The sequence below is a fragment of the Asterias amurensis genome, chromosome 2 (genome assembly GCF_032118995.1).
Source record: "Asterias amurensis chromosome 2, ASM3211899v1".
Classification (NCBI taxonomy): domain Eukaryota; kingdom Metazoa; phylum Echinodermata; class Asteroidea; order Forcipulatida; family Asteriidae; genus Asterias; species Asterias amurensis.
Window position 1 is genome coordinate 2,861,732 of NC_092649.1, and position 26,900 is coordinate 2,888,631.

The 26,900-nt window shown below is 37.7% G+C and overlaps 1 protein-coding gene across 1 annotated transcript; it reads right to left on the reverse strand.

Annotated features, from left to right (window-relative positions):
• Positions 1-1,257: 1,257 nt before the first annotated feature.
• On the reverse strand, positions 1,258-26,861 carry LOC139934025 (E3 ubiquitin-protein ligase MARCHF1-like). Its single transcript, XM_071928298.1, has 4 exons — positions 26,293-26,861; positions 9,402-9,606; positions 6,491-6,648; positions 1,258-4,723 (listed from the first exon to the last, which is right to left on the reverse strand). Exons 1-4 carry the CDS (start codon positions 26,323-26,325, stop codon positions 4,445-4,447), a joined length of 675 nt encoding a protein of 224 aa, XP_071784399.1. The 5' UTR covers positions 26,326-26,861; the 3' UTR covers positions 1,258-4,444.
• Positions 26,862-26,900: the final 39 nt, after the last annotated feature.

The following is a 26,900-nucleotide window of genomic DNA, read 5'->3' on the forward strand; positions in this document are numbered from 1 at the left end:
TTTCTACCCTATTATTATTCAGTCTTCAGCATGGGTTGCTCCTTCTTCCAGCCTTGAAGGCTAAACTAGGAGGCTGGTGACTGACTGATGCCAAATCAGCCGATGCAGCATAAACTCAAGGTGCAAATCGAAAACGAAAACTCCATGGATGGATGTGCCAAATATTTGCTGGTGAAACATATACCTTAAACCTAGAGACTTCTAGCTTGATGGCGGACGGGGGACCATGAAACTCCGGGGACATAATGTGAGACTCCTGCCACACCGTCAGCTCCGCCGTCCACGGCGACAATTCTTTCCCTCTCTACCGAGTAGAACGAATCCATGGATTGGCCGTTGTTTAAACTGGACGGGACCGACTGTCATTCATGAGCTGGTGGCTCTAGGATGATCCTGTGCTGGCTGTTGTTGGAGATGTTGGGCCTAACGTCTACACCTAGCTCGTATAGCCAGGCACCGCAAGGCGCAAGATGGACAACTGCGACCATCTCTACACGGCATAATCGCCATTTTGGTAAGTAAGTTGTGTTGGTAATACCGATGATAGCACTGCTCGTTGTCTGCACTAATCTGAGAGTACCCCCCCCCCCGACAAAACAAATTAGTTGGTGAATAATACCCCTCGCTAAACCAACGTGTCGGAATTCGTTTACCCGTAAACGCCTTGATCGACAACTATATAACAACCGTTACACGGTAGGTCTCAATTTTATTTAGCCGCACTATTAGACAGTTTTTCGCGCAAGTGTCCGATAAGAGTAGAAGTGTTTTAAAACACAAATAGCGCCACCTATAGTTTTAGCTATTATTAATTTGAATCAATTAAGTTACAGTTCATACTTCCTGCGAATGCTTCGCGGGATGCGAATTTCATTGAAAGGGAAACGGAGCGCTTACCGATTGTGCGTCACCAAAACTCGCCTCGAATTTCCCATTCGGCGAACCGGGTTTTAATCAAATGTATTAATTTCACTAAAAGCCATCATAAAACAAGAAATTTGAGAACAGATAAATGAACTAAAAAGGTTTTTTGGTAATATCAGTTTAAAATAAATTTATGTGGCTTGAAAGGACATGCAACAATTAGGCTTAGACCAATGCGAGAATGTGTCACTGGGGCATGGTAGCTATAAACAAGTAAAGCCATCAGGAGGATCGTGTGTTTTTCTTGGTTTTTTATTATTATTTTAATTGCATTTATTATTAACCTTAAATAAATAATAATAATAATAGTTATTAATCAATAAATACGCAGTAAGTTACGACTTATTAAAAAGTGTACGAGTTGGTACTTCACACAAATAATCATGCACTAATAATGCATAGGCAAAATGGAAGCCACAGTATAGCAACATTGCATCGTACTTCACATAAAAACAAAACTGGTTCAAAATCACTTCATATTTTTAACATTTATGTTATGAATAAAACAAACTAAATTTATTTCAGCCTATTTGCGCCATGTGACGTGGCAACAATGAAGAGAAAACAATGTTTAATCGCAGAGTCTCTTCTTTCTTCTGGCCCAATATATTTCGGGGGATCTTTATGCCCAAACAAAAATCTTCGGGATCAGTCAGCTTGTTTTACCCTTATTGACAAGAAGAAATAAACGCATGTAAATAATGATAGACCTCCCCTTGCATTAATTTACAGTAAACCAATAGATAAAGCCCCTTTTTGTGTTGTTAAACTTTTTTGTATTACAAAAAAAATCAAATAAAACATAACAACAAATAGAAGAGTTAGTCTGACAGACAAAACACGGAAGGTAGTGGTAGCACTTAAAATTATAAAAATAAAATTAATAAAAACAATTAAAAACACCGCATAAGCTTCCGTAGCAACAACTTATCTTATTAGCTTGCTTCGAAAGCTTTTTTTTAAATGCAATTGGTTAGTCTATAATTTCTATGTGTTACCACTTCCTTCCTTGTATTACAATCTGAAAATAAAATAATAAACAATTCCAATAGGAGCAGAATGTTTACTACAACAGTAAACAAAATACATATTCTCTCCTGAAGACGAGCTGAGTATACTGCTCGAAACGTCGAGGCCAACAACCCCTTCTCGAAGCCAACGACAATCCCCAAATACAGAGATTAGCCACAAGTTAACTAATAACATTAGTAACATCCCTTACTTGTTTAAAGTTGCTAAAAACCCTGAAATTAGTGTCTAGTTTTAAATGAATGTAACACCATTATCCATCACAACTACCACTGCATGATAATAATATTTCGAGACGATTGGTGGCAGCAAACACAGCGGACACCTTTTCCCTTGATGATGTAGAAGCAAATCAAAGGAATGATCCGAGAGTGTTAGAAGCAGATAACTCAGCACTGATAATAAGCCAATAATAATTAAGAAATGCACCGACGATCTCAACCTCACTAAATCATTAATTAAAAAATGATAATAACTTAGAAAAGATGAAGAGTAAAAAAAGTAGGCGAGAGCATTGTTTTGTACATTGCACGTCATGACACAAAAACCATTAATGTGTTTTCTATACAAGGCGATATGTTTATACAGAGCGCAGCCCTCACAGTACTAGACGTTCACACAGGCATGCCTTTAACCATGGAGGAAGAAATTCTTCCTCAATGCTTTAACCATAATCATCGTGCTGTCAGACATTACAATTATTGTCCCCGACTGCAAATAAAGGACAAATCTTTGCCACGAAAATCTTCTTCATGGAACAGACATCAATTTTGGCTTTTAAAGCGCATATCAGCCGGGAACCAGTCAAATTAAAATCATTGTGTGACTGTCCAAGCAACCTTTATAAAAAAATATGCTCAATATTTGAGATTACCTTAAATAATTATTACCTATGGTAAACATAATAGGTTGTATACCACTGTAGCATATATAATTCTAAAACAGTCGTCGACATCACTGTTGAAGAAAAATTAGCGGGATGAGCAAATCACTTTTGATGCTTTTACTCTTTGATTCAAAGATCAGTGTTCTCACGTTGTGTATCCCATCATAAGCATAAAATAACAAGCCTGTAAAAATGTGGGCTCAATTGGTCATCGAAGTTGCGAGAAAATTATGAAAGAAAAAACACCCTCGTTTGACGAATTTGTGTGCTTTCAGATAGGAATAAAATACTTCTAGCTAGAAGTATTTTATTACTTTAGTGAGAAATAACCTCTTTCTCAAAAACTACGTTACTTCAGAGGGAGCCGTAACCAACAATGTTGTATACTATCAACAACAGCTCTCCAATGCTTGCTACCAAGTCAGTTTTTAAAGTTAATATTTGTTTTGAGTAATTGCCAAACGTGTACCTTCCCTAGTCCAGTCAGACCAATGCTGACTCAAGGTAATATCGTTAGTTCTAGCAGGGAATCACTTAACATTGTGGCAATTGGACGCTTGGTGGCAGCTAGACTTGTGGACAAGTCGTTAAAACGGCCCCACGCGGAAAGATAGTCGAGTTGAGATCACTGCTCTCGCGCGAACTGCTGGCTCCCCGATTTCTAATGAGTAGAAATCGGGGAGCCAGCAGTGCGGGGGAGAGCAGTGATCCCGCGAGAGCACCGCTACAACTCGACTATCTTACCGCGTGGGGCTGATTTAACGACTTGTCCACAAGTCTAGGTGGCAACAGACTGACCAGGTAAAACTCATTGTTTTCGCTAGCGCTGATGTGCTAATGTACGCATGCTCAGAACTATGGACATTTACCTGGTAAGTATGCTACCACGTAGCCTCCCATCGTCTATCATTGTATACCCCACACCTCTCATTCACTACAATGTGTTCATTTTAAACCATGGAGTTCCTTCCTCCATGTATAAAAACCACAATTCCAATATTTGTCATTTACCAATGTAGGTTTGCGGTAACACCATGTGTGTATCTACTTGGCAGGTAGAGTTTGTTCAAGAGAATCGACGTTCTTTATTCTACTACCGCGGAGTAGATTGTTGGGGGGTTCGGGAGACTTCCATGCTATATTACACCAGAACTTTTCAATCAAATTATCTGTGAGTTGCACAGCAATATTCGAACTATCTCTATTGGTATTATTTTTATTTACGATAAACGTCTTACATAATAACAGAAAATACAAAAACATAACCAACGGTAGATAAACGGTATTTCACAACCCAAGGTCTTTTCGATATTAAGGTTTATCATAACTTGGATTTGCACAGGAGACTTACATCATCACTCAAAAAAATACAATTCTGTTACCTTTGTTTGCTTCTATAAAAGAGTAAACCATGCTCCATGATATACCTTATCTAAAGTACCAGACATTTTGAAAAGAAGTTTGTACCTGTACTAATAGTACGTGCCTTCAATTCAGGTTTAATTTTCGACTGCTTCTATATTGTCCACGTCATTTCGAGCCACGTCTGGGAAAAACTGATCGTCCAATCGTACCCAACATGCACTACTTTCAGGTTCACTAGGTTCATATATGAAGTTCAATCGGTGTCTGCAACCGGGTCAGAGACGGGCTTCCGGTATGACGCCTGCTGGTCCTCATGCAGAACAACGCAATCCAGGGTAAGAACACAGAGAGTCCGATCATACCAACGCACAGTAGACTGATGGGCACCCATATACTGATCCCTACGCTACCGTGGAAATACGTCAGGTTGTCGACCAGGAGGTAGATACCGACAGCTGTTACACCCAGGAGAAGGAGGAGGACTACGATAGAGGAGGCTACAGTGTTCTCTTCGGATGGCTGGAAAAGAAAAGAATAAAGGATTGAAAAATCAATCAGGAAATAGCCACTGACCGTTTCTCGCGCGTAATGTCAATATAGTTGAACCTTCTGGTAAAGCATGTACGTGTGCTGATGTAGCAAAACATATTCATACATACTTTTACAGAGACTTTCAGAAGAGGTTAATCCATGGCATTTACATCATTGGAAGCGATCAACTTAGAAAATCCACTCTAAAAGACCTCTTGACTTGGCAGCCATCTTTGACCGCCTCGATTCTTATCAGCCAATGATAGTTCTTCGTTAAACCTCGGTGAGGGATTGAGTAAAGTCAGGTACAATGACTTTCCCGATATCAAGTTCCCGCTCAAAATACGGACTTTGGGGCCGGCTTTTGACGCCATCCTGCTATCGCATCCTACAAGCCGAGGAGTGCAGGTTTAATCCTCAAGAGGGCGCTACTTCAGGCCACCGCGATCATAGACTTTGGACCAAGTTAAACCCAAGATTTCCCCGATCGTTCGAAACCACCCTCATAAGATGGTATTTTGGACACAACCATGGTATAACCATGGTAAAAAGTACCATGGTATTGTACCACATGGTTATGCCATGGTATTTTTTACCATGGTTACCATTGTACATTGTACCATGGGTCAATCATGGTACATTGTACCATGGTTCTTACTCGAGACTCCAATTGATGGTGGTAACGGTAAAGAACTTCTTGAAAAAAAGACTAATTCAGGTCTCATACACGAGTCAACTATTGGTGCACTCACACAATTACCAAATAAGGTTCTGATATCGCCGGCATTTGAGCGCTCGTCAAATATACGGGATCCTTAGACATCCATCTACAATACACAAAAACAGCCTGGTGTACTAATTATCTCCTTGTCGACTTGATTATGTCCAAATAAGGAAATATCATTATTCGTCAATGAACATTTTTACTCCCTTGGAAATGATTTTTAAAGTGTTCTTCCAGATGTGTAATTGCATTGGTACATGAACTGTTCATAGAAATCATGAATGAAAGACGAACCTCGCTGTTGCCCTAAATCCTGGTTTGGCGAAAATAAAATTGGCATTTTTGTTCTCTCAAAATCTTAGCTTTTTCTCGCTCTTTTTGTTCACCCCAAATGGCCGCCTACAGACCGTAACTGCGCATGACGTCAGCTGTATTAAATAGGCCAACACTAAGTCCGATTTGTATGGGATTAAACCAGCCGCGACTTCTACTTTCGCTTGACGGTGGATTGAGGGGACTCGTTATTAAAGATGCTATGTCAGATTTTTGGCCGATTTGACCAAAAATTTTGCTTTAAAGTTCAATAGGTATTTTGATGGGGGTCGAGAAAGTTACAAGCTTTCATTTGAGCCATTGCTCGAAAAAGTCCGCCAATTATTAGTAGCAGTGAAATAAATTATTTTTTGTCAGGATCCAGACAATATATCACGTGACCAATTCTTATGTGTTTTATAAGAAACGTTTTAAATTTTTGTCATGGTTCCTGACCATTAAAAGTAAAAGTTAAACTTGTTTTCGTTAGAGCGGGTGATACTCTTTGAAATACCATTCACTCAAAACAAAAAGTCAATTTTTTTAAGCTTGGGGCCAAAAATCTGACATAGCATCTTTAACTTTCCTGCCGCGGATGCGTTCTACTTCAAATATAGACCTATACATCACACAATGTACAATTTTAAACGAAAAAAAAATTTAAAAAACCTCGGAAAAAATAAAAAACCCTCGGAAAAAAAATGATTAGTTATACTCACGGTAAAATACGATTCTTTTGTAACTCTTTTGTCGTAAGGTTTTTGGCATATTTCGCATTCTTGAGCACCTTTTAACATGATCCATTTCAGTAGACACTTCTTGTGCACATATTTTGAAGACCCCGAACACCCACAGGGCGACACCAGCTTCTCCTTGGCTGTTAATGTAAAACAATTAAAATGGCATAATTAAAGGTGACGTTTTGAAATTAATGGCAACCAAAACTTTTGTTTGGAAGCCCATAAAGCAGCTATCGATGGTATGGAGCATTTTTAGAAACATTTCTCTTCGAAGATTATTGTGGTATTGAAAAGATGTCAGTTTTCTATGCCAACAAATTGAGTCTGAGAGTTTATTCTTGCTAGGGATTATTCTTCCTGCCTCGAAAGAATTCTCTCTCTATTCTCTCGTTATCTAAAAAACGCGAAAACCTCATGAAATACATTTAATATAATGCACATGTTACTTTTAAAGAAAAACGTTGCCTTGGATTGGTCGAGTTGGTCTTTAAAAAGCGTTTGGGACCGTTTGTTATAAAATGCATATGATGAGAAAGATATTTTCAAAGTAGAATATAATGATCCACACGAGTATCACTCGAAATTGTGTGGTTTTCCTTTTACCTCGTCGACTAACACTGTCGGCCGTTTATGGGAGTCAAATTTTTAACTCCCATCAATGGCCGACCGTGTGTGTTCGCAAAGTAAAAGGAAAACCACGCAATTTCGGGGCAAATTTGTGTGGATCATTGTATTCTACTTTTGAATCATCTTTCTAACCATATGCATTTTATAACAAACGGTTACAAACACTTTTCAAATACCAATTCGACCGATCCAAGGCAACGCGTTCCTTTAATGTATACATCAACATTTATATGGGATTAAAACAATTTAACAATTCAAAACACCAAAGGTACACTTTTCCTTCAAATCACAACTTAAATTGACTCTGTTGAAGCTTTAGTGTGTTCTTTATGATAAATAATAATAAATTATAACCAGTTTTAAAGTTTTTACAGTTCAATAAGTTTGTTTGAATATAAAATGTAAGTGTTTACCGGTTTGTTTCGTCTGATGTTTTATCTACTGCCTTTGAAAACAAAATTAAGAAAACACAGTCTGTGGTTGATTCGAAAGAACAGTTCCACAGCGGAAAAGAAGGCGACATTTTTCTATGTCTGTTGTTTTCTCCCCGGTAAATACTGAGACCATAACATCGAAACGCCGGCCGAGTAAGGTTCACCACAACTCATTAGAGAACGATAATTGCATGGGGTGTTTCCGCAAATCCGGAGCTTCAGTACTGGTTTCCAACCAGGATAAGTTTGTAAACTTACGCGAACGGTAGTGTCATTAAATCGTTTTAAATTTCACTTGATTTTATTTACTTCCTTGTGACCTACCTCAGTTAAAGCCAATGGACACTTTCGATAAACAGTACTGTCCAAAGACCCAAACTTCGTGTATCACAACTTATATATAAAATAACAAACCTGTGAAAATTTAGGCTCAATCGGTCATCGGAGTCGGGAACGGGAAAACCCACCCTCGTTTCCGCTCGTTTCGCCGTGTCATGATGTGTTTAATTCTCAATATCGATAATTGTTTTAAAGGAACACGTTGCCTTGGATCGGACGAGTTGGTCTATAAAAAGCGTTTGTAACCGTTTGTTATAAAATGCATAATATGGTTAGAAAGATGTTGTAAAAGTAGAATACAATGATCTACACAAATATGCCTTGAAATTGCGTGGTTTTGTTTTTACCTCGTCGACTAACACGGTCGGCCATTAATATGGGAGTCAAAATGTTGACTCCCATAAATGCCCGACCGTGTTGATTCGCGAAGAAGGAAAATTGTGTAATTTTGAGTGATACTTGTGTGGATCATTATATTCTACTTTTAAAACATCTTTCTAACCATATGCATTTCATAACAAACGGTTTCAAACGCTTTAAATAGACCAACTCGTCCGATCCAAGGGAACTTTTTTCTTTAATGTTTTCTCAAAAAGTAAAGCATTTCATTGAATAATATTTTAAGAGAATTCTTTCGCCATTACCTTCTGTAAAACCTGTAAGTTAGTTGTAAATCTGTGAACTTATTGGTTTTTCAGTTCTGAATGTGTATAATGGCTTTAAAGGCAGGGTATACTTTTTGGTAATTGTCAAAGACTATGTGATTCCTCACTTGGTATATTATAACCCAACATATTATGTGCATAGAATGTGAAGTGTTTTGCTGAGTTGGTCATCGAAGTTGCAAGAAAATAATGACACAAAAAGTACCCTTGTTGCATAGAATAATTGTGTGCTTTCTGATGCAAAGGCTTCATGCCTGAAGCCTTTCTCAGTTTGAAATAGTTGTGTGATAATTATATCTTACTCTAAAAGTACATGACTTCGAATGGGGTCGTTTCAAAGAAATGTATTTTTTGTTTAACTATCATCATCTCTTTAACAAGTAGGTTTTCATGGCTATTAATATGTGGATTAATTACCAAAGGGATTTCAAACTCTATAAAAATAATTGCTCCAATATCGATAGCAGTATTGGGTTTACTGAATGATGCTTTATATGTTCTACTTCAATATTGTTATCTTGTGGCGAGGCTCATTGGATCATGAGCAATGGATTAATTTTTAACTAATCAACATATTTTGTGCTCTTTTTTATATTTTACTTTCCCAAATTTGTTGCCTGTGTTTATATGTTTTTTTATTAACAGCTATTTGATATGTCTTTCTTTTAATGTAATAATAATATGTCACATAATGTGATATTTTTAATAACTGTTTTTGTAAACTGTGCACCTCGGCTTTTAGCCGCTGTATTGCAGTATTTTAGTAAACCATGAATATATAATAATATATTTATAAAAATGAAACAATACACTCGTCCTACCAACCTTTGTTATCTTGACATATTCTGCAGATGGGTCCATCAAACGATAGTACGGACATTTGCGTTCTACAGCTGAATGTGGGTGACGATGGGCGACGATCAGGGGGCGACGTTTCGTCAACAACAACAACTACCGTGGGCGAGCTCGAATCTCCCGGGGTGTCCGGGGCAGAGGAGCAACCCGGCTCGTTGTCCGTGTAACCTTCATTCTGTAAGTGAAGCAACAATAATATTTGGTTTGGTAACCATTTTCATGAAAGGCAACCTGTGAACTGGGAATGCATGATGAACTTTGTTTTGAACAGGGAGTCTTTTGTTGCATTTCTTGTATCTTCTAGTATGTAATGTAATTTGTGAATTATCACAAGTAGACTCTGGGCCGTGGCTATATGCAATCCTGGGGTGCGTTTTGGCGGCGGTAACCAAAAGCTGTTTCGGTTGTTGGTCGTTGGTTCTGCTCTGCAGACTGAACGATAACCGAGTTGTGAGCTCGGTTACCGTTTTGGTTATGACGTCAGAAACAATTATTGGTTACAGCCGCTGAAACGCACCCTGCTCTCTCCGGAGGGGTTTGCGTGAAAATGGCCCAGTTGTAAATAATATGAGTCTATGCAAGAATCCAATTGATCCAAGCGCTTTGCAAATTAATGTGTAGATCACGGATAAAATATCACATCTGCCAACAAAAAGAAGAAGTGCAGCACACACAGAACAAAACGTATAATCAACAAACCGAGCAACCAAACAGAAGCAAACAATCTAAGAAACAAGAAACAAATAAACAAGCAAAACCAATATACAGCTTATAAGAATACACAACATGTCAAAATCCAGTGTATTTTGGTAGCTCCTCTTTAAGTTAAAATAATTATATATAAAAATAAAAAAAATAGAAACATACAAGTATCCAACGTTATTCAATATATAAATCTGATCTTTTCTGTCCATATACGCAATACATTTGAAAGCTCTCGTTCAAGAAAGCCTGAAAGGAAACCAACGGTCTATGACGTCAACAAATTTCCAGTGATGACGTCAGGACCGGGGGGGGGGCATTTCCGCATCTTTGATCGAGAGTACGGAGTACAGAGAAGAGAGGGAAATGCTCTACGACCATTGAGGCGAGAACACGTAGAAAGGGCATGTGGAAAGGGCATGTGGAACAAGATCAACAAGACTGTTTGCGCCAGAGGATAGTCTTGGTTCGATACGTTCGTGTTCTTTATTCCCCTTGCCGATAGAGGGCGCTTTCAACCGCGAACCGCAATCAGCCCGAGAATTGCTATCTCATGGTGATAGTCGGTATCTCTATGGGTGAGAGCGTTCGTGGAGTATCAATACAATAGGGTCTTGAACTAAGACTAACCATGAGGACGCATGGGTTACGAAAAGAGCACGACTTTGTGTTGAGCTATGGTGAATACATGTACATGTAGAAGGTTTAATAATAAAAACATCTCCCGCCACTCACGGACAGAACAAGAAAGAACATGACCAATGCGGTGATTAAAACGTCAGGGGTAAACATTTGTTGACACATTCACTTAAGAAAATTATTTTGTATAACCTTCTTTTCAAAAGGTTACCTTTTTCTTTTAGATATTACTGAAAATCTAGAGCGGTTATGGCCATGGCTCACACACAATCTGAGCAGCGTTACTGGCAGTACGGTTTCTCATATTCAAAATGAAGGCATACAGTACTGATGTTTTTTTAACATAACCACATTACTTCGTAATGTTACACTCAAAATGCTTTACACTATCAAAGCTGTTGTAGCCTTCTTAAATCAACGTTTATTGTTTAGTTTCTAACTAACAGTTGTTATTGCCATTAATAATTTTAAATAGTGATTATTAATCGAAACGTATCTACCCTTTAACAGTACAGAAAATGTTGCAAACCTTTTCCGACACAGGAATTACACTGTGTGTGCACATTTGAAAAGAAAATAATTTGAAAATTATATTCACGCCGACATGTGCTGCTGCTGATTATTAATCTTTTGTGTAAATGACGCAAGCTGTCAGCCATAATATATGTTACTCTGATCATTGCAAACAAATCACGCGCCAGCTGGCACATTTACAACATTAATGTTCAAATAAAAAAAGACGTAGGCTATACGTGAGCGAAATGTAAAACCGAGAGTAATTAGCACATGCCCAATAACATCGCCAAGATAAGGGTATCTTGTTTCAGTGTCAGTTGCCATACTTAGTTACCCATCACCAATCGAACGGAGTATTATAATAATAAATGGGGTTTATTTCCAGGTTTGAGATTGTTTTCTTGGGGTTGCGATCAGTGAAAAGGGAACATGTCGTGGTAAACCTTTTTCACAACTACTATTGTCAGTGCAGTGCTAACCCGGACAGTATCTCTGTCATTTTAGGGTGTTTCACTCCAGACTACAACTTTACCTTTCATTTAAATTTAAAATAAATATAATTTGTTTTAACTTTTAATGTCGTGAAAGGTGACATATCTCAAAACTTGTACAGATGTTTACTTTGTACAACTCCTGAGAAGTTATAACCAAAAGGGCTCTAACAAGAGTTAATTAGGATTTATGATCATTTATCGGATGAGACTTATGAAGCCGTTGGTCCCATGTGTTGTGTATTAACGCGTGTAAAAGAACCCAGTGCACTTATCGAAAAGAGAAGGGGTTCGCGCTCGGTGTTCTTGGCTAGGCGGTGGCTGCATATATGCGCCTATCACCTTGTAAGCCCTTATAATGGTGCTACATAAATTGGGTCTCAGAATCCATCACTGCAATAACCCATATATCTTTCTAAGAGTTTGTATAATTATACCCAGCGCCTTGAGAACCTTGTTTGGTGTGCTCTATAAGACTTCGATATTATTATCATGGGCACACCAACAAAGCTATTTAAAATATATAAAAAAAATATGAGAGCTCAAATTATTTGTACAAACACAGACTATCCTGTGAGCTATTTCCTTTCTAGAATAATCTGATAGGCAAGTCATTTCCCTACCAGTCGTTAACAATCACAAAAACAAGCAATTAACCTAGATAGAAAAACAAAAAACTCGTTTTCAAACGTGAAAAGTCTTTGTGCGTTCTTTTAACAAAAGGAGTTGATTACGTAATTCAACCTGCTCGCCGCTTAAATTTCCGAGAATTTGAAGTCTACATATAAAGCCGACCCGTGTATATTGCCAGTGTTTAATTGTTGTGTCATTGTTGACCCATACAGCACGCATCCCTGATTAATGTATACCTTGTTTTTTTTTTTTAACCGCTCGATCGATTGTATCAATATAGATGAGCCTACGGCTGGAAATTTTGCTTCAAATAATAATAATAACAATAATAATAATCTAAGCATTTATATAGCGTTCTTACGCAAAAAATGTATATACCACGACGCTTTACAACAAAATAACAAGCAATCAAAAATTAACAATACAAAGCATTGAGAAATAAATAAATAGCCTTGGAAGCGAAATAAGTATGGAAAGGTGTGTTTGAGTGATATCTTGAAATCGGAAAGTGAATTAGCATGGTGGTTGCGTATTTGAGCGGTCGCCGACAATCCGGAAAGAATAATTTCCACGCAGGAAGAGTAATCCCTAACAGGCATACACAATCTGAGAAACGATACTGACAGTAACGCTTCTCAATTTGGGGCATAAAAACTGTAATCTTCTAACACTGCTTCAAAGTGAAGTGTTTCTCATAATGCATTATACTGCAAGCTGCTGTGGTACTTTTATTAACAACCAAAGGTTTTTATTCCCATTAACTTTAAGAAAGATTACCAACATGTCCCTTTAACCGCACAGCCCATCCCTGGGATCTTTGTCTTTTATGTATGCCAACAGGTCGAGAACAATAGCCTCAAATCTGTCCCATTGTTTGATTCATAATATAACATAATATAATTTATGGGCCTCTTTGTATGTTGTGTACTGAATATCAACAGGTCATGTGACAGAAGACCTTCGCTTCACGCGAGCCCGTTTTAATTACATTATGTCTCGCTGTTTATGAGTTGTTTCACTTGGTAAAATATGTAATCAAAATGCAGACAAGCTGTAGGTATTACAACATAATGTACAGTATATGGAGAATCGGGTTGTGTGAGTTAGGGGGGGGGGGGAGAAGTGAAAATCCATGCACAATTTTGAGCATGTAAACACGTTGTCTCTAATTTTGGTTGTAACAATTCTTCTTTTTCATAATTCCTTTAAAGTGCTGCTTCAGAAATTTGAAGATTACAACAACCGAAATCATCTGTTGGTTTTTTGAAAGGTTTTAATACATCGTTTTTTCGAGTATAAGTTCATTTCAGAGGGAAATTAGTTCACTGAAAATAAATTGTTATACCATTCAGACTATAAAATGTTGTTTATCCTTGTACCAAGCCTATATACATGTATACCTTTCAATTGTCGTAGGTAAAAGTGGCAAAGGTCATGATTTAGGGCACCTTTCTTTGAACTTAACAGCAAATCTGATGTATCCCGTATGTTATTAAACTTCTTATCGAGCCGTTGATTCGAAATGCTGTTTTAATGGCACTGATATAGAAAATCAGTGCAACAAGATATTTCAGCGCTGTGAAGCGTAAACAAACAGCGAATGTGAAATAACAACGGTGTTAATTGTAATGCCTAGTTTTGCAGTGTATAAGCATGTTTTGTGGTAGTAATAACGAAAGGGGTGATAACACAAGCAATGAAAACAAATATTTGAGATAAAATAATTTGTTGTTATGAAAGTCAGCATCGAGACAGACGAGTAATGATGCAGTGTTCCTAATACATGAACAATACGACAGTACGATGAACGTAATATGAGTCCAGCGTACAATTTAAAATATTAAAATCAAATAAAAACTCAAATTACTTATTATCATAATTAGCTCAATCAAGTGTCTGAGCATATTCCCACAGGGATAAAATGCGTTAACTTACTGTAGCCTCACCACCCATCAATCACTGTGTGGTTATAAGACAATAATGGTTTTACCACAACGTAATCTATATTAGGCCACAACCTACGTAAAACGATGCTAAAAACAGCGCGAAGCTCGTGGCCTGATATTTTTTGGTATAATTTGGCTCTCAGTGACCTGCGTCTAACTTCGGTCAAATTGAGAAACATGACCCAAGAGACGTGATTGTTAATTATTGGAAAATAGTTAGTGCATTACAAAATAAGATCAAACGAATCACTGTCGCCTTTTTGACCTCCCCCCCCCCCTCTATTTCTTCTTGTAAAACGTCAACGCAGAATGTGATGACATTTTCACAGTGTGGCTTATTTGGGCTTTATTGGAAACTCGAGAGAGGGAGGGAAATTAATTATACTTTCCAATAAACAATGACGTCAAAAGTCCTTTAAAGAGAGTGTATAATACCTCTTGTACATACTCCAAAAATTAATGACCATTCATGATGAGTTTTAGAACTTGGTAAAGGGCACTGGAGAGCTGTTGATATAATCAACATAGAAACGACCCCGGACTTTTGAGTTTTCACAAAGAATCTGAGGAGGGCTTCAGGCAGGAAAGCCTTTCTCGTGAATCTGAACTGAAAGCACACAAATATATGGATTCTGAGGAGTCCCCCCCCCCCCCATTATTCTCACAGGGTTGTTATTATACATTATGTTAGGATACACCTTGGATGACTCCATGGATGGACTTATTATGGATAGAAGTGGAGGATGTCTTCGACAATTTATTTATCATGGCCGTGGCTTTAAATTATAAATGTATAAGGTCATAATGGATTTGTGAACGTAATGTTTACTGCTCAATGCAATACACGGCATCTGTGAAGTATTTTGCTAAATACAATGTCTCACTTGTTGATGAGAAAATATCAATAAATCCCCCACGGGATTTGTACTATATGCACCACCACCGATGTCATAGGTTTTAATTTAAGAAAAAGGAATTGTTTTATTTTTTATTTTGTTTCGTCTTCTTTATAACTAAAACTACACCTCGACACACCAAATTCTTCCCAACGAAATCTTCCAATCTCTTTCAAAACACAAACCAAACTACAATCCAAACCTATGCACAGCAAGCACGCATCAAATAGCTCTGTCCTTTGTGCTGCGAGGATTTTTTTAAACCATTTTATCTATCTATCTATCAATCTATATTTCTTTAAAATAGTGAAAGCCTAATCTAGTATAATGTAGAAATGAGATTTAGTTCCGTATGTTTTGTTGACGATGTTTATGTTACTTCCAGGCCACACCTGACATTGAAGTCATACAATGCGATGTCTCGGGCTGTCACAGTCACCGCCTATTGGCATTCATCGAAAGTTTTGCGTACAATCGAAATTACCCAAACAATGGTAAAGCAAAACAATGGCAGAAAATCAGTTCGTATTTATTTATAGACCAGCGTTTTTCAACGACCATGTATTTTTTATGTTAAGTTTTGAAAAGCTTTCATGCTTTTCGCTTCTTTTTTTTTAGCTGGTACAAAAACCTTGCGCTTTCTCTTCGCTTCGTCAATTTCGATCTCATTATTATATACGCTGTTGTAGTCGTTTTATATGATGAGAAAGTCATGATACGGTTTCACAATGGTACAGACACCGTTGAATGTAAGATTCAAAACATGACAAAACCGATGGTTTCAATGACGAGTCAGCCTGACCCTTTGTTATAGGAGAACAATCAGTATGCACGACGCATAAGTGTAGGGAACCTGTGGGAAAAATTTATCGGGCTAAATAAAAATTAAGTGTCCCGCCCCGTGCCCTTTTTAGAGGCCGCCTTATTTTCCCCTTCTTTTTTGTCCGTTTTTTTATTTTAACGAACAAAAAGAATGCATTTTGACAATTTTATGTTTGTTTTAAACCGGTTGACTTTAACAATGTGTCGGCCGGCCACTTAAAAAAAAAACAATAGAAAAAATACTAATCTTTCCTCTTTTCCAAAAAGAAAGGACGCTAAGGCGTTACTAAGGTGTTCGCGTTTCTTTAGATAATAATTGCCGAAAATATGGAGCGAGGATTTAATCCATTATATGAATGCACAGTCTGCTGACAGTTCCCAGATTCAAATTTTGGTGCATAAAAGAATAATATTTGTGTACATAGCCACCCTACTTTGAAGTGAAATATTTTTTCAAAATGCATTTCAATCGAAAGCTGCTGACGGCATGCATACCAAACAATGTTACGGCTCGTACATTCTAATTCACGAATCTACACTTTCTCGTCCATTCTCCTGAACGCAATTTTAAAATCGAATACCAAACGTATATCTTCCCCCTTGCATTTAGACAAACACATTTCTTGAGGCACCATACCAAAATATTGTGTTTGCAACTGTTTCAGAAATTTACGAGGGAAAGGGGGAAATAGGGGAATACAGGGGCAAATGCAGGGACAACTAAAATATTCATTATTCATTATTCATTATACCTGGATTTATACACGCAAAAGATTTGGATTTTGTATCCGAGATTTGCCTTGACCTTCTTTGTTAGCTTGATCGATTTGATCAATTAATGCTCATTTATATGCACGATGTTTTAGAGTCTCTAGCCTCATGAAACATTCATGAACATTTGAAGGAAAAACAAATCTCAATGAAGACATTGCATAAGGCTTTATTTTGTAACAGACGGTGTATAGATTTTAGATTTCATGTGACACTCATGTGAGAAAATAGAGTTAGCTGTTGCATATTCCTTACCAACCAATTAATACGAAAGGATGGTGTAAATGCAGAACATAGTTTGACGTTTCGACCATATAGACCTTTATCATAGTGCAGAGACATCTCGAATTTCTCCCATTGATATCAAGGTTACCAAACCGAGGCTGGAAGAACAAAATAGTATTGTTCCAATTATTTGCAAAATGATTATTTGCGTTCATTATTGTTATTCAATGACTAAGATGAAGACAGCATGATATCTATAAAGCGTATTCGAATAACACTCATATTTGTTTGGTGTGCTTTGCAGTGACATTCAAACAATTAGACCCATAACTGAATTGGGACGTGTCTCTGATTCTGTATCACCCCAAAGGAAAACAATGAATGAGATCCATGCTTGTTAGTACAAAGAGTTGAATGAAGGAGGGTCCAATAATGGAGGTCATTGCATACAATGTGTTGTTGATGTTAAATGTAACACCCATTGTATATTGCGCGTTTTCAATATTGAAGTATGTAAAGGGGCACCAAGGCCAACTGGGATATCACGATGTAGACAGCCTTCATTTTGTATGTGTTGCACACCTTGGGGTTGACTCCATTAGTTCTATTCCATTAGAATGGTTTCGTGTGGTACGCACAGAGAACAGATTTGTCACAAACCCATTATAAGAGTGATTGTTATAGTCATTATAAACCAATGGCAGGATTTAGTAAGGTTTGACAGCTCCATCTGTTCTGTAATGAGTGTAAAGTTGACAGGACACGTGTCCGAGTAATTTGTTATATAACTTCTTTTAGCAGCCGGGTTGGGGTACATGTGGAATCTTTCATGTAGCGTAACATCTAGGACACCCACCGGTTCGTATCACGCCGCCGGGGACACATAGGGATCGAGTTTTTGGTCACATTGAGGGTGATTCGCTCCATGATTCGAGTTCGCTTTTCTGGATCCATATCGTATTCACAACCAGCATAAATAAATACATAAACACATATATATAAATACATAAAATACACAAGAACAAATAAAATAAATAAATTAATAAGGATGTAATAAAATCGAGTAAACAAATAAAATAAAAAATAAATAAATAGATAATAAATCAGGATTAAAGATTGAGCCGAGAATTATTGTCAACAGGCAAACATTTTTTTTATGGTGGTGACCTGGCCTTGCCCGAGCCCAGAATCGGGTATCATCATGGTACCATCATCACTCCAATGATAAAACGTGATTGGAACATAAGTATTTGCTATTGAGAGATGGGGACTGAGGAAGTAAAAATACAAAATGGCCTCAGTATGAAAGGCCCACAGAGGCATGGAAGTACTTTCAGAACTATAAGTATTTTCTCCACGGCCGTAGAATATATACAAGAACAAGTTCGTATGAACAAATCTACACACAGCAAAGTAGAATTGCAAACTGAATATATACCTTAACTTTAAAGGAACATGTTGCCTTGGATCGGTCGAGTTGGTCTTTGAAAGGCATTTTTGTATAACCGTTCGTTTTAAAATGCATATTATGGGTAGAAAGATGTTGTAAAAGTAAAATACAATGATCCACACAAACATGCCTTAAAATTGCATGGTTTTCCTTTAACCTCGTCGACTTTATACGGTCGGCCATTTTATGGGAGTTTTTGACTCACATAAATGGCCGACCTTAGTTCCCAAAGTAAAAATGAAAACCACGCAATTTCGAGACAAATTTGTGTGGATTGTGTATTCTACTTTAATACCATATGCATTTTACAAACGGTTACATACGCTTTTTGTAGACCAACTCGTCCGATCCAAGGCAACGTGTTCCTTTAATACAATGGCTATAAAAAACCGTTAAATGGTTAATGTTAAACACACAAGAAAGCATTGTAACAGCGGATACACGTCCTATGACCGCATAATTAAATAATGATTTAATAAGTGTAATATAACGACTCAGAGCCCCGGTAGCGCGCGCCCCGGTAGGGTGAGCCCTGTCCTAAGCTCTGACCACTCGGCCAAAAAGGATGCGGCAATTCCAGCTGGCTACATTCCCAACTTTGCTGAACTTGGAAGACAATCGAAGAATGATGTTACCCATGTGGACAGAAAAGAAGAGGGTGAAAAAACCCAGGAACACTTCACTTAATAATTGCCCATCGGTAACACGGATAACACATCAGTTCCCCTCTGCACAAAGTAATGCAGTCAACTTCAATTTGATGATGTACTTTAGTAGGAAGGCTATAATAGACTTTGTGGTGGTGTGACAATGCACAATATTGTTATTAACTTTAAAACTATTAGTCATCTCAGATGCGGAATTTGTCCGGTTTGTTGTTCTCGGTACCCCCCCCCCCCCCCCGCCAAAAATAACAACATAAAAAATGTAGATATATAAATAAATATTTGAGGGCTAAACAAAAACATTTATCAATTATCTTACCAAAGACTTTTCACACAAAATGTTTTAAGGGAGCACCCCTGTCTTAAGAATTCCCTTATGGATTGGAAACCTTTTGTTTTTCCTTTAAGTTTTGTCTTTGGTCTCCATATACGACACCGAATATGAACACATCTATTTGATCATTCCCATACTATGATCGACGATTTTAAGTATAAATTTGCACACAGTTCAACCATGGAGGTAGAAACGTGAATCCACAAAGAATTATTTTAACTTATTTTGGTGGGGAAATTTATTGCTGTGACGTCACCGGCTACTGGACGACTCATCGTTTCGATCAGAGAATCGGGTTATCTTCAAGAGCAAGCAAGACAAAGAGTTTCTGTCTCACAACCTTCAACCAATGTTGTTCTTTTTTTTAACAGTGACCGTCACTCAAGTTCGTCCGCTCGTAAATATTTTATTATTTGCATGACGCATGCACCACTGGATAATGGACTGTTTTAACAGCATAAAGATTAAATGGTCCATTCGATATGGCATCAACCATGCACTTAATACAGGGTTTGCATCATAATCGAAAATAAGGAGCAACAACACGTTCAATCTGTACTGAAGTCCCCGAACTCTACAAAATAAGCGGGGGAAATCTAAACGAGTTTACAAAATGCCCACAACTAAATCGTCTGTACGTATATATGATATTTTGTCAACTTTACACATGAGAATTTGGGGTGGCGGTGGGGTGGAGCAGAGGTTAAAACATAATTGAGGTGGGCTATAATGCATGAACCAATAATTGTGAACTTGTGTTGATTTCATATTGGGAGGGGGCAAGGCAAGGCCAGGCGTTAGAGGCCAATTAGAACACCATTACTCATTAACGGAGGAGACAACACCGCGAGTACCTTTTACAATAGCCGAGTCACGCTGGGCAAACAGACCTTGTGTTTTTAAGACATCAGTGTTTGCCGGCCTCTTTTGTTTGAACTTCTGTCCATATCTAAACCACATAGTATTAACAAAACCTTGAATTTACGATCAATAAACAACACAATGAATTTTGTTGTAAGAGGAGTGTACATGTCGCGCCAACCCCGAGTAAACACAATTAAACGAGGCGACACAGTGTGCACAGCGTGATTTTTGAAATTGATGGAGAAATACCGCTAATCAGCCGTTAAGGATTCATACACATTTTGCGTAACCACAAACCCCGTATGTATAAAGTTTTAACATGCTCAGAGTTCGGGTGGAGGCCGTGGTCTGGTTAAATAAGTGTCAATTTTTTTATTTTTTTTACTTCATTAAAGTGAAATGGTTGGCCTACAATAATTTTAAATGGTTAGAGTAGAAACTAAAGAGGGGAGAGGTTGATGTTATAAAACATTGTGAGAAACGGCTCCCTCTGAAGTTACATCGTTTTTGAGAAAGAAGTAATTTTCCACGAATTTGATTTCGAGACCTCAGATTTAGAACTTGAGGTCACGAAATCAACTATCTAAACGCACACAATTTCGTGTGACAAGGGTGTTTTTTCTTTCATTATTATCTCGCAACTTGGACGACCAATTGAGCTCAAATTTTCACAGGTTTGTTATTTTATGTACATGTTGAGAAACACCAAGTGAGAAGACTGGTCTTTGACAATTACCAATAGTGTCCACTGTCTTAAAGTGTAAATTTCCAATCCTTTTACTAAAAATAAAATGGCACTGCCTGAGAATAACATTCTGAATTGTTCTTAGGTATCACCAAATCTACTTGAATCGAATTTGAAAAGGTCTTTCTGGTGTTGACATGGCTGAAAAGGGCAGATAATGTCTTCATTTATACTCCGGAGCAATATTATGTAATCAGTCAAACATTCTTCCCATTGGCTGTGTTCTGACTCATGCCTGATTCTTCTTGATTCAAAACAAGATATCTTTTAGAGCGTTAAACGTTGACAAATTCCTCTTCTGGTGTGCCTATCCGATTTGTGAACCTAAGATAAGATATTTATGGTGAGCCTGAACCAATGATAAGGCACACCAATAAATAATGACAAAGTGGCTGCTCCTGCCTTGCTTACAGCTCACAACCTTGCTATAATTTAGCAAGGGACCCTTGCTAAATAAAGCTCTCGTGTGAAATGGGCAACTTTAATTGGCACAACTTGTCAAAATGATTATTCTGAGGCGTTGATTTGAGATCGCGCAAACAACACATACAGATGACCACCAACGAAAATAACACATTAGGAAACACACATGAGTGATGGTCAATATTTATACTAGTCTTGGTGCAAGACGTTTCTCGTTTTCTTATATCACGCACACCGCGGCCAATTCACCGACACCGCGCGCAACGACTCACCTGACTTATAAGTCCACTTCTCCGGCGGTGAGTGGACTATAAGTCAGGTGAGTCGTTGCGCGCGCTGTCGGTGAATTGGCCGCGGTGTGTGTGAAAAGGAAACGAGAAACGTCTTGCACCAAGACTATATTTATACATGTGTGTACACTGATAAAATATAATTGCTTTGCCGAAGAGTCAAAAATAATGACTCGGTGCTGACAGGCGAAACACACTGACAAAACAAAGATAAATTTAATTAGAACTAGGGTTTTGTTTGATTTTGTTTCGAAACAGAAACTGAGAGGAGAAATCTTATCTCATGGATAGTTTAGATTGTGGATGAAAACTTCGGCGGGAGATTTAACGATAGGTCATGAGACCTGTGACATCACTCGTTTACAGTTACAGGGCCACATGGTTTCATGGTTTCATGAAGTATGGAAAACAATGTGATATTGAATTGAGGCCGGGCCGATTTCACAAAGAGTTAAGTTGACCTTTAAAGACAATCGACACATACTGGTAATTTTCGAAGACCAGTCTTCTCACTTGGTGTATCTCAACATATGTATTAACTAACGAACCTGTGAAAATTTGAGCTCAATCGGTCATCGAAGTTGCGAGATAATGAAAGAAAAACACCCTTGTCACACAAAGTTGTGTGCTTTCAGATGCTTGATTTCGAGACCTCAAATTCTAAATCTGAGGTCGATCTCGAAATCAAATTCGTCGTAAATTACATCTTTCTCGAAAACTACGTCGCTTCAGAGGGAGCCGTTTCTCACAGTGTTTTATACTATCAACCTCTCCCATTACTCGTTACCAAGTAAGGTTTTATGCTAATAATTATTTTGAGTAATTACCAATAGTGTCCACTGCCTAATAAGTGCCTTGCAAAGCAAAGTGTGATGTCACAAAACGAATCACTAATACTGACGACCCAAGATGGGTCTTTTCTAGTACCTAGTCTTTTCGAGCCCAGACTTCTTCCTGCAGGTAGGGTTTATACGTATCATTGGAGAAAATGATTTAATAAATAACTAGGCCAATATCTTATACGACGATTGCATCGTCTCATTTGTATCAACTTTTGATATGAAGAAGGAGGCACATCGCAAAACAAACTTGTTTTGTTATTTAAAAAATATCTATGAGCCGAAAAGCAAATTCCACTTTTTACCAGTGCAGTATCTTGACCGCCAGAAAGGTCCCAGAATGTACGATGATACTCTACTTGTATGTGTAAATAAAAGGTGACTTTTTTATGTTTCAGACAAATTTACAATTTGATGATTGTAATTAGTTATCGCTGCTGAAAATCAGTGCGTTCATGTTCCACATTAGCTCAAGGTGGAGGTCACAGGATACGTGCACTGACCACTAAACTTCAATAAACCTCTTTGAATTAGTTCATGAAACAATAGAGGAAAAACCAAGACAAAAGGGGCGGGTCCATTTTTAAAATGGGGAAAGAGGATGTGTTTACAACGTATGTCGTAAAGAAGGACCTATATGTACTTTGTTATCTTAAAAACAAAATACTTACACCAGTTTCTAACAGAAATGTTATCGGTAATGTAAGAGTAAAATCAGGAAAATGGTAATGCAATATAGTGCGTGCATGGTATTACAGTCTGTACAGAAATTCCATTGAAATGACAACTTGTCTCATGGCCGAAAGTGCAGAAAGGACGACAAATTTACAGTGTTGCGTCTCTCTACAAAAAAAACCACCATTTACTTAGTATTAATAATCCAAATGCGGGCTTTGATATTTCTTTATATGATGAGAAATGTTCAGCCTAACTATGGGACAACTCGCATGATAAAGTCAAACAATTTAAATTACTGGTAGGCCCGCTACAGTAGGCCCATATGGATTAGACCTTGAGTATAGTTTATGTACGAAAATTTTAATCAGATGCCGCATCCATAAAATAAATAGAATCTGTTTTGAACAACCAATATTTAGGTGTGTTTTTTTAAGTATACCAAAACATTTACATACAAATACAATGCATTTCAGTTAAAGGAACACGTTGCCTTGGATCGATCTAGTTGGTCTACAAAAAGCGTTTGCAACCGTTTGTTATAAAAAGCATAAACATTATGATTGGAAAGGGGGGATGTTTAAAAAGTAGAATACAATGATCCACACAAGTATCACTCGAAATTGCGTGGTTTTCCTTTTACCTCGTCGACAAACACGGTCGGCCATAAATGGGAGTCAAAGTTTTGACTCCATGGCCGACCGTGTTAGTTCGCAAAGTAAAAGGAAACCGCGCAATTTCGAGGCAAATGTGTGATGATCATTTTATTCTACTTTTTAAACATCTTTCTAACCATGCGTTTTATAACAAACGGTTACAAACGCTTTTCAAAGACCAACTCGATCGATCCAAGGCAACGTGTTCCTTTAAGTTATGTTAAAGGCAGTGGACACTATTGGTAATTACTCAAAATAATTATTAGCATAAAACCTTTCTTGGTGACTAGATAGTTTTCGAGAAAGAAGTAATTTTCTACAAATTTGATTTCGAGACCTCAGATTTAGAACTTGAGGTCTCGAAATCAACCATCTAAACGCACACAACTTCGTGTGACAAGGGTGTTTTCTTCTTTCATTATCTCGCAACTTTGATGACCGATTGAGCTCAAATTTTCACAGGTTAGTTATTTTATGCATATGTTGAGCTCAAATTTTCACAGGTTAGTTATTTTATGCATATGTTGAGATACACCAACTGTGAAGGCTAGTCTTTGACAATTACCAATAGTGTCCACTGCCTTTAAGTTAAGGCCCGGGTTTAGAAAGGAGACCGTTTTTGCAGAGAGGGAAATGGTTTCATATAACAGGGCCTTCGGTCCTTTACTCTCTCGTTGAAATTGTAAAATAGCCCACCCGAAAGAAGTATAATAAAATATGCTAATTTGGTAAGGCGGGTTGTTTATTTTGTTCTAGATATCACACCGTCATAGAAAGGACGCGGTTCGTTCATGGTTTATCTGCAAGACATCGTGACACCATGGAGGAAGATTTTGTACACTGGCATAATATATATAGTGGCATGCAGATGATGGGTTAATTTATTGTAAATTCACAGTCAATAATAAATTTCAACATGTGACACTGAATAACACTTGTTTCGAGAAAGCAGCTAAAACTAATATTTACTGTCTACCACAATCTGAGTGTACGATGTATGTATACTGTGTATATGCTGGACTCTTATGTTTTAGATCTACCAAAATTATGTACCGACGTAGCACATTAATTTTTTAGGCCTTTATAAATTAAAGGCAGTGGACGCTATTGGTAATTTATGTCAGTCGTGGATGAACGTACAATCGATGGTATACTCATATCCATAAAAGCCGGGTTTTTTTTCAAGCATGAACCACGGAACGTGTTTGTTTGTGTCTGACAAAAATAAAAAAGCATGTGTGTGGGTGCATTGACGGGGCGGGGGTGGGGTGCCCTATTATGAGCATGGTAATGTATTTTGAAGAAAAAATGTTCGTCGAATACAAATTATGAGCAATTTAACACTATAACATCCCCACAGGACAAAATATTTATAATAAAAAACAAAATTATAATAACAACAATAATAATTATTATTTACAGTATAAGTAAAAAGAACTTAAATAGATGAATACAAGAAATAAACATCAATTAATAAATAACTAAAAATAATATCAATAAATAAAAACAACTTGATCAGCAACAACAAGAATAAACAAACAAGTCTTCCATTAAAAAAAAAAAAATACAAAACAAACAATACAGCATTTATTTTTGATTTTTTTTTTTTTTTTTGGGGGGGGGGGGTCTCTTCAGAATCTGCGGGCTAGCATGTGGAACAAATTTTATGTTGATTAGTATTTGTGTGTGTTGTTTCATGAAGCGAATAATAGCCATGGAAAGTGTTATTTCAACTCCTCCCCGGTACTATCGTAAGCGATTTCGGTCACTTCGTATACCATAGTCACATCGTACCCAAGTCACTTCGTACCCAAAAGAAGACCCCGGTGAGTTTCGAGCGAATTCTAGTTTCGAGCATGGATCAATTCGAGTATGAGATCCCTTTATCTTCCTTTTTATAACAATCCCCTCTCACTTTGCCCTCTCTCGTTTGCATCTCAAATCTTGGAACAAAAATGTGCCCAGAAAAAAAAGTAGACCTAAAATTATGCCAGCCCCTTTAATAACGCACGAGCCACTCTCGTATTGAGGGTATAATGTGAAGAAGCTAGGTGAATTGCAATGCCAAGCTCAATTAATTTTCGCAGCAGACAACCGACTCTCTCGCTGTGCATCTTCGATTGCATGGAAGTAGGGCAAACCATGAGCAAATCTAGCTGTACTAATATACCGCTGAACACCACAACTTGCACTGTAATTACAGAGCAATGTTCCAGAGCTCACACACACATAGATTGACATAAATCAGACAAAACAATGAGGAAATGATATCTCCTTACCTTGTAACACCCAGCATCTTCTTCGGAAGCCATTTCACAGACGGATGGCGAACCCAAATATTTCTAGTAGAATATTCACTGAGAATTTACCCAGCAGCAGGCAGGGGAGATGTTGGCTCACCACTATTTATTTTAGGAAATCCTATTATGCATATACTGGTACGTGCACTATTCAGACATCAGTGAACATTATTATTTCTACCAATGTCCTGTTGTGTATTTTCTATTGTAAGTGGAGAGCTCTCTTTGTGGAGTGAAGGACCATTAGATATTTATTGACATCAGATTCCTCCGGGCGATGAATGCACACCATGCGGAAATAAACAGTCCTATAAATTGATAGTCCCGGCGGGCGGCGAGACAAAGACTTGAAGAGTTTGAAGCATCCTTTTTTGAAATAATCCACACACGCGAAATAAATTTCTGTTTACCAAAAATTGTATCATTGATTGAGTGTGGAGAACAATGAACTACTGTATATGTATAGTTCGAAGTGTGGATCATAAACGACCAGCTGATTGCGGTGGGCCGTCTGCCGCATGGACCAACAGACGGACGGCGGATGCTCCCCGAACAAAGGATTGTCGAGGACAAGTAAATAATCAACA

Bases quoted from the DNA above. Each gene is read 5' to 3' on its own strand.
- LOC139934025 (XM_071928298.1), bottom strand. From the start codon at position 26,325: ATGGCTTCCGAAGAAGATGCTGGGTGTTACAAG. The intron at 6,649-9,401 runs GTTGGTAGGACG...TTACATTAACAG, and splicing joins AATATGTCAAGATAACAAAG to CCAAGGAGAAGCTGGTGTCG. The intron at 4,724-6,490 runs GTGAGTATAACT...TTTCTTTTCCAG, and splicing joins CAAAAGAATCGTATTTTACC to CCATCCGAAGAGAACACTGT.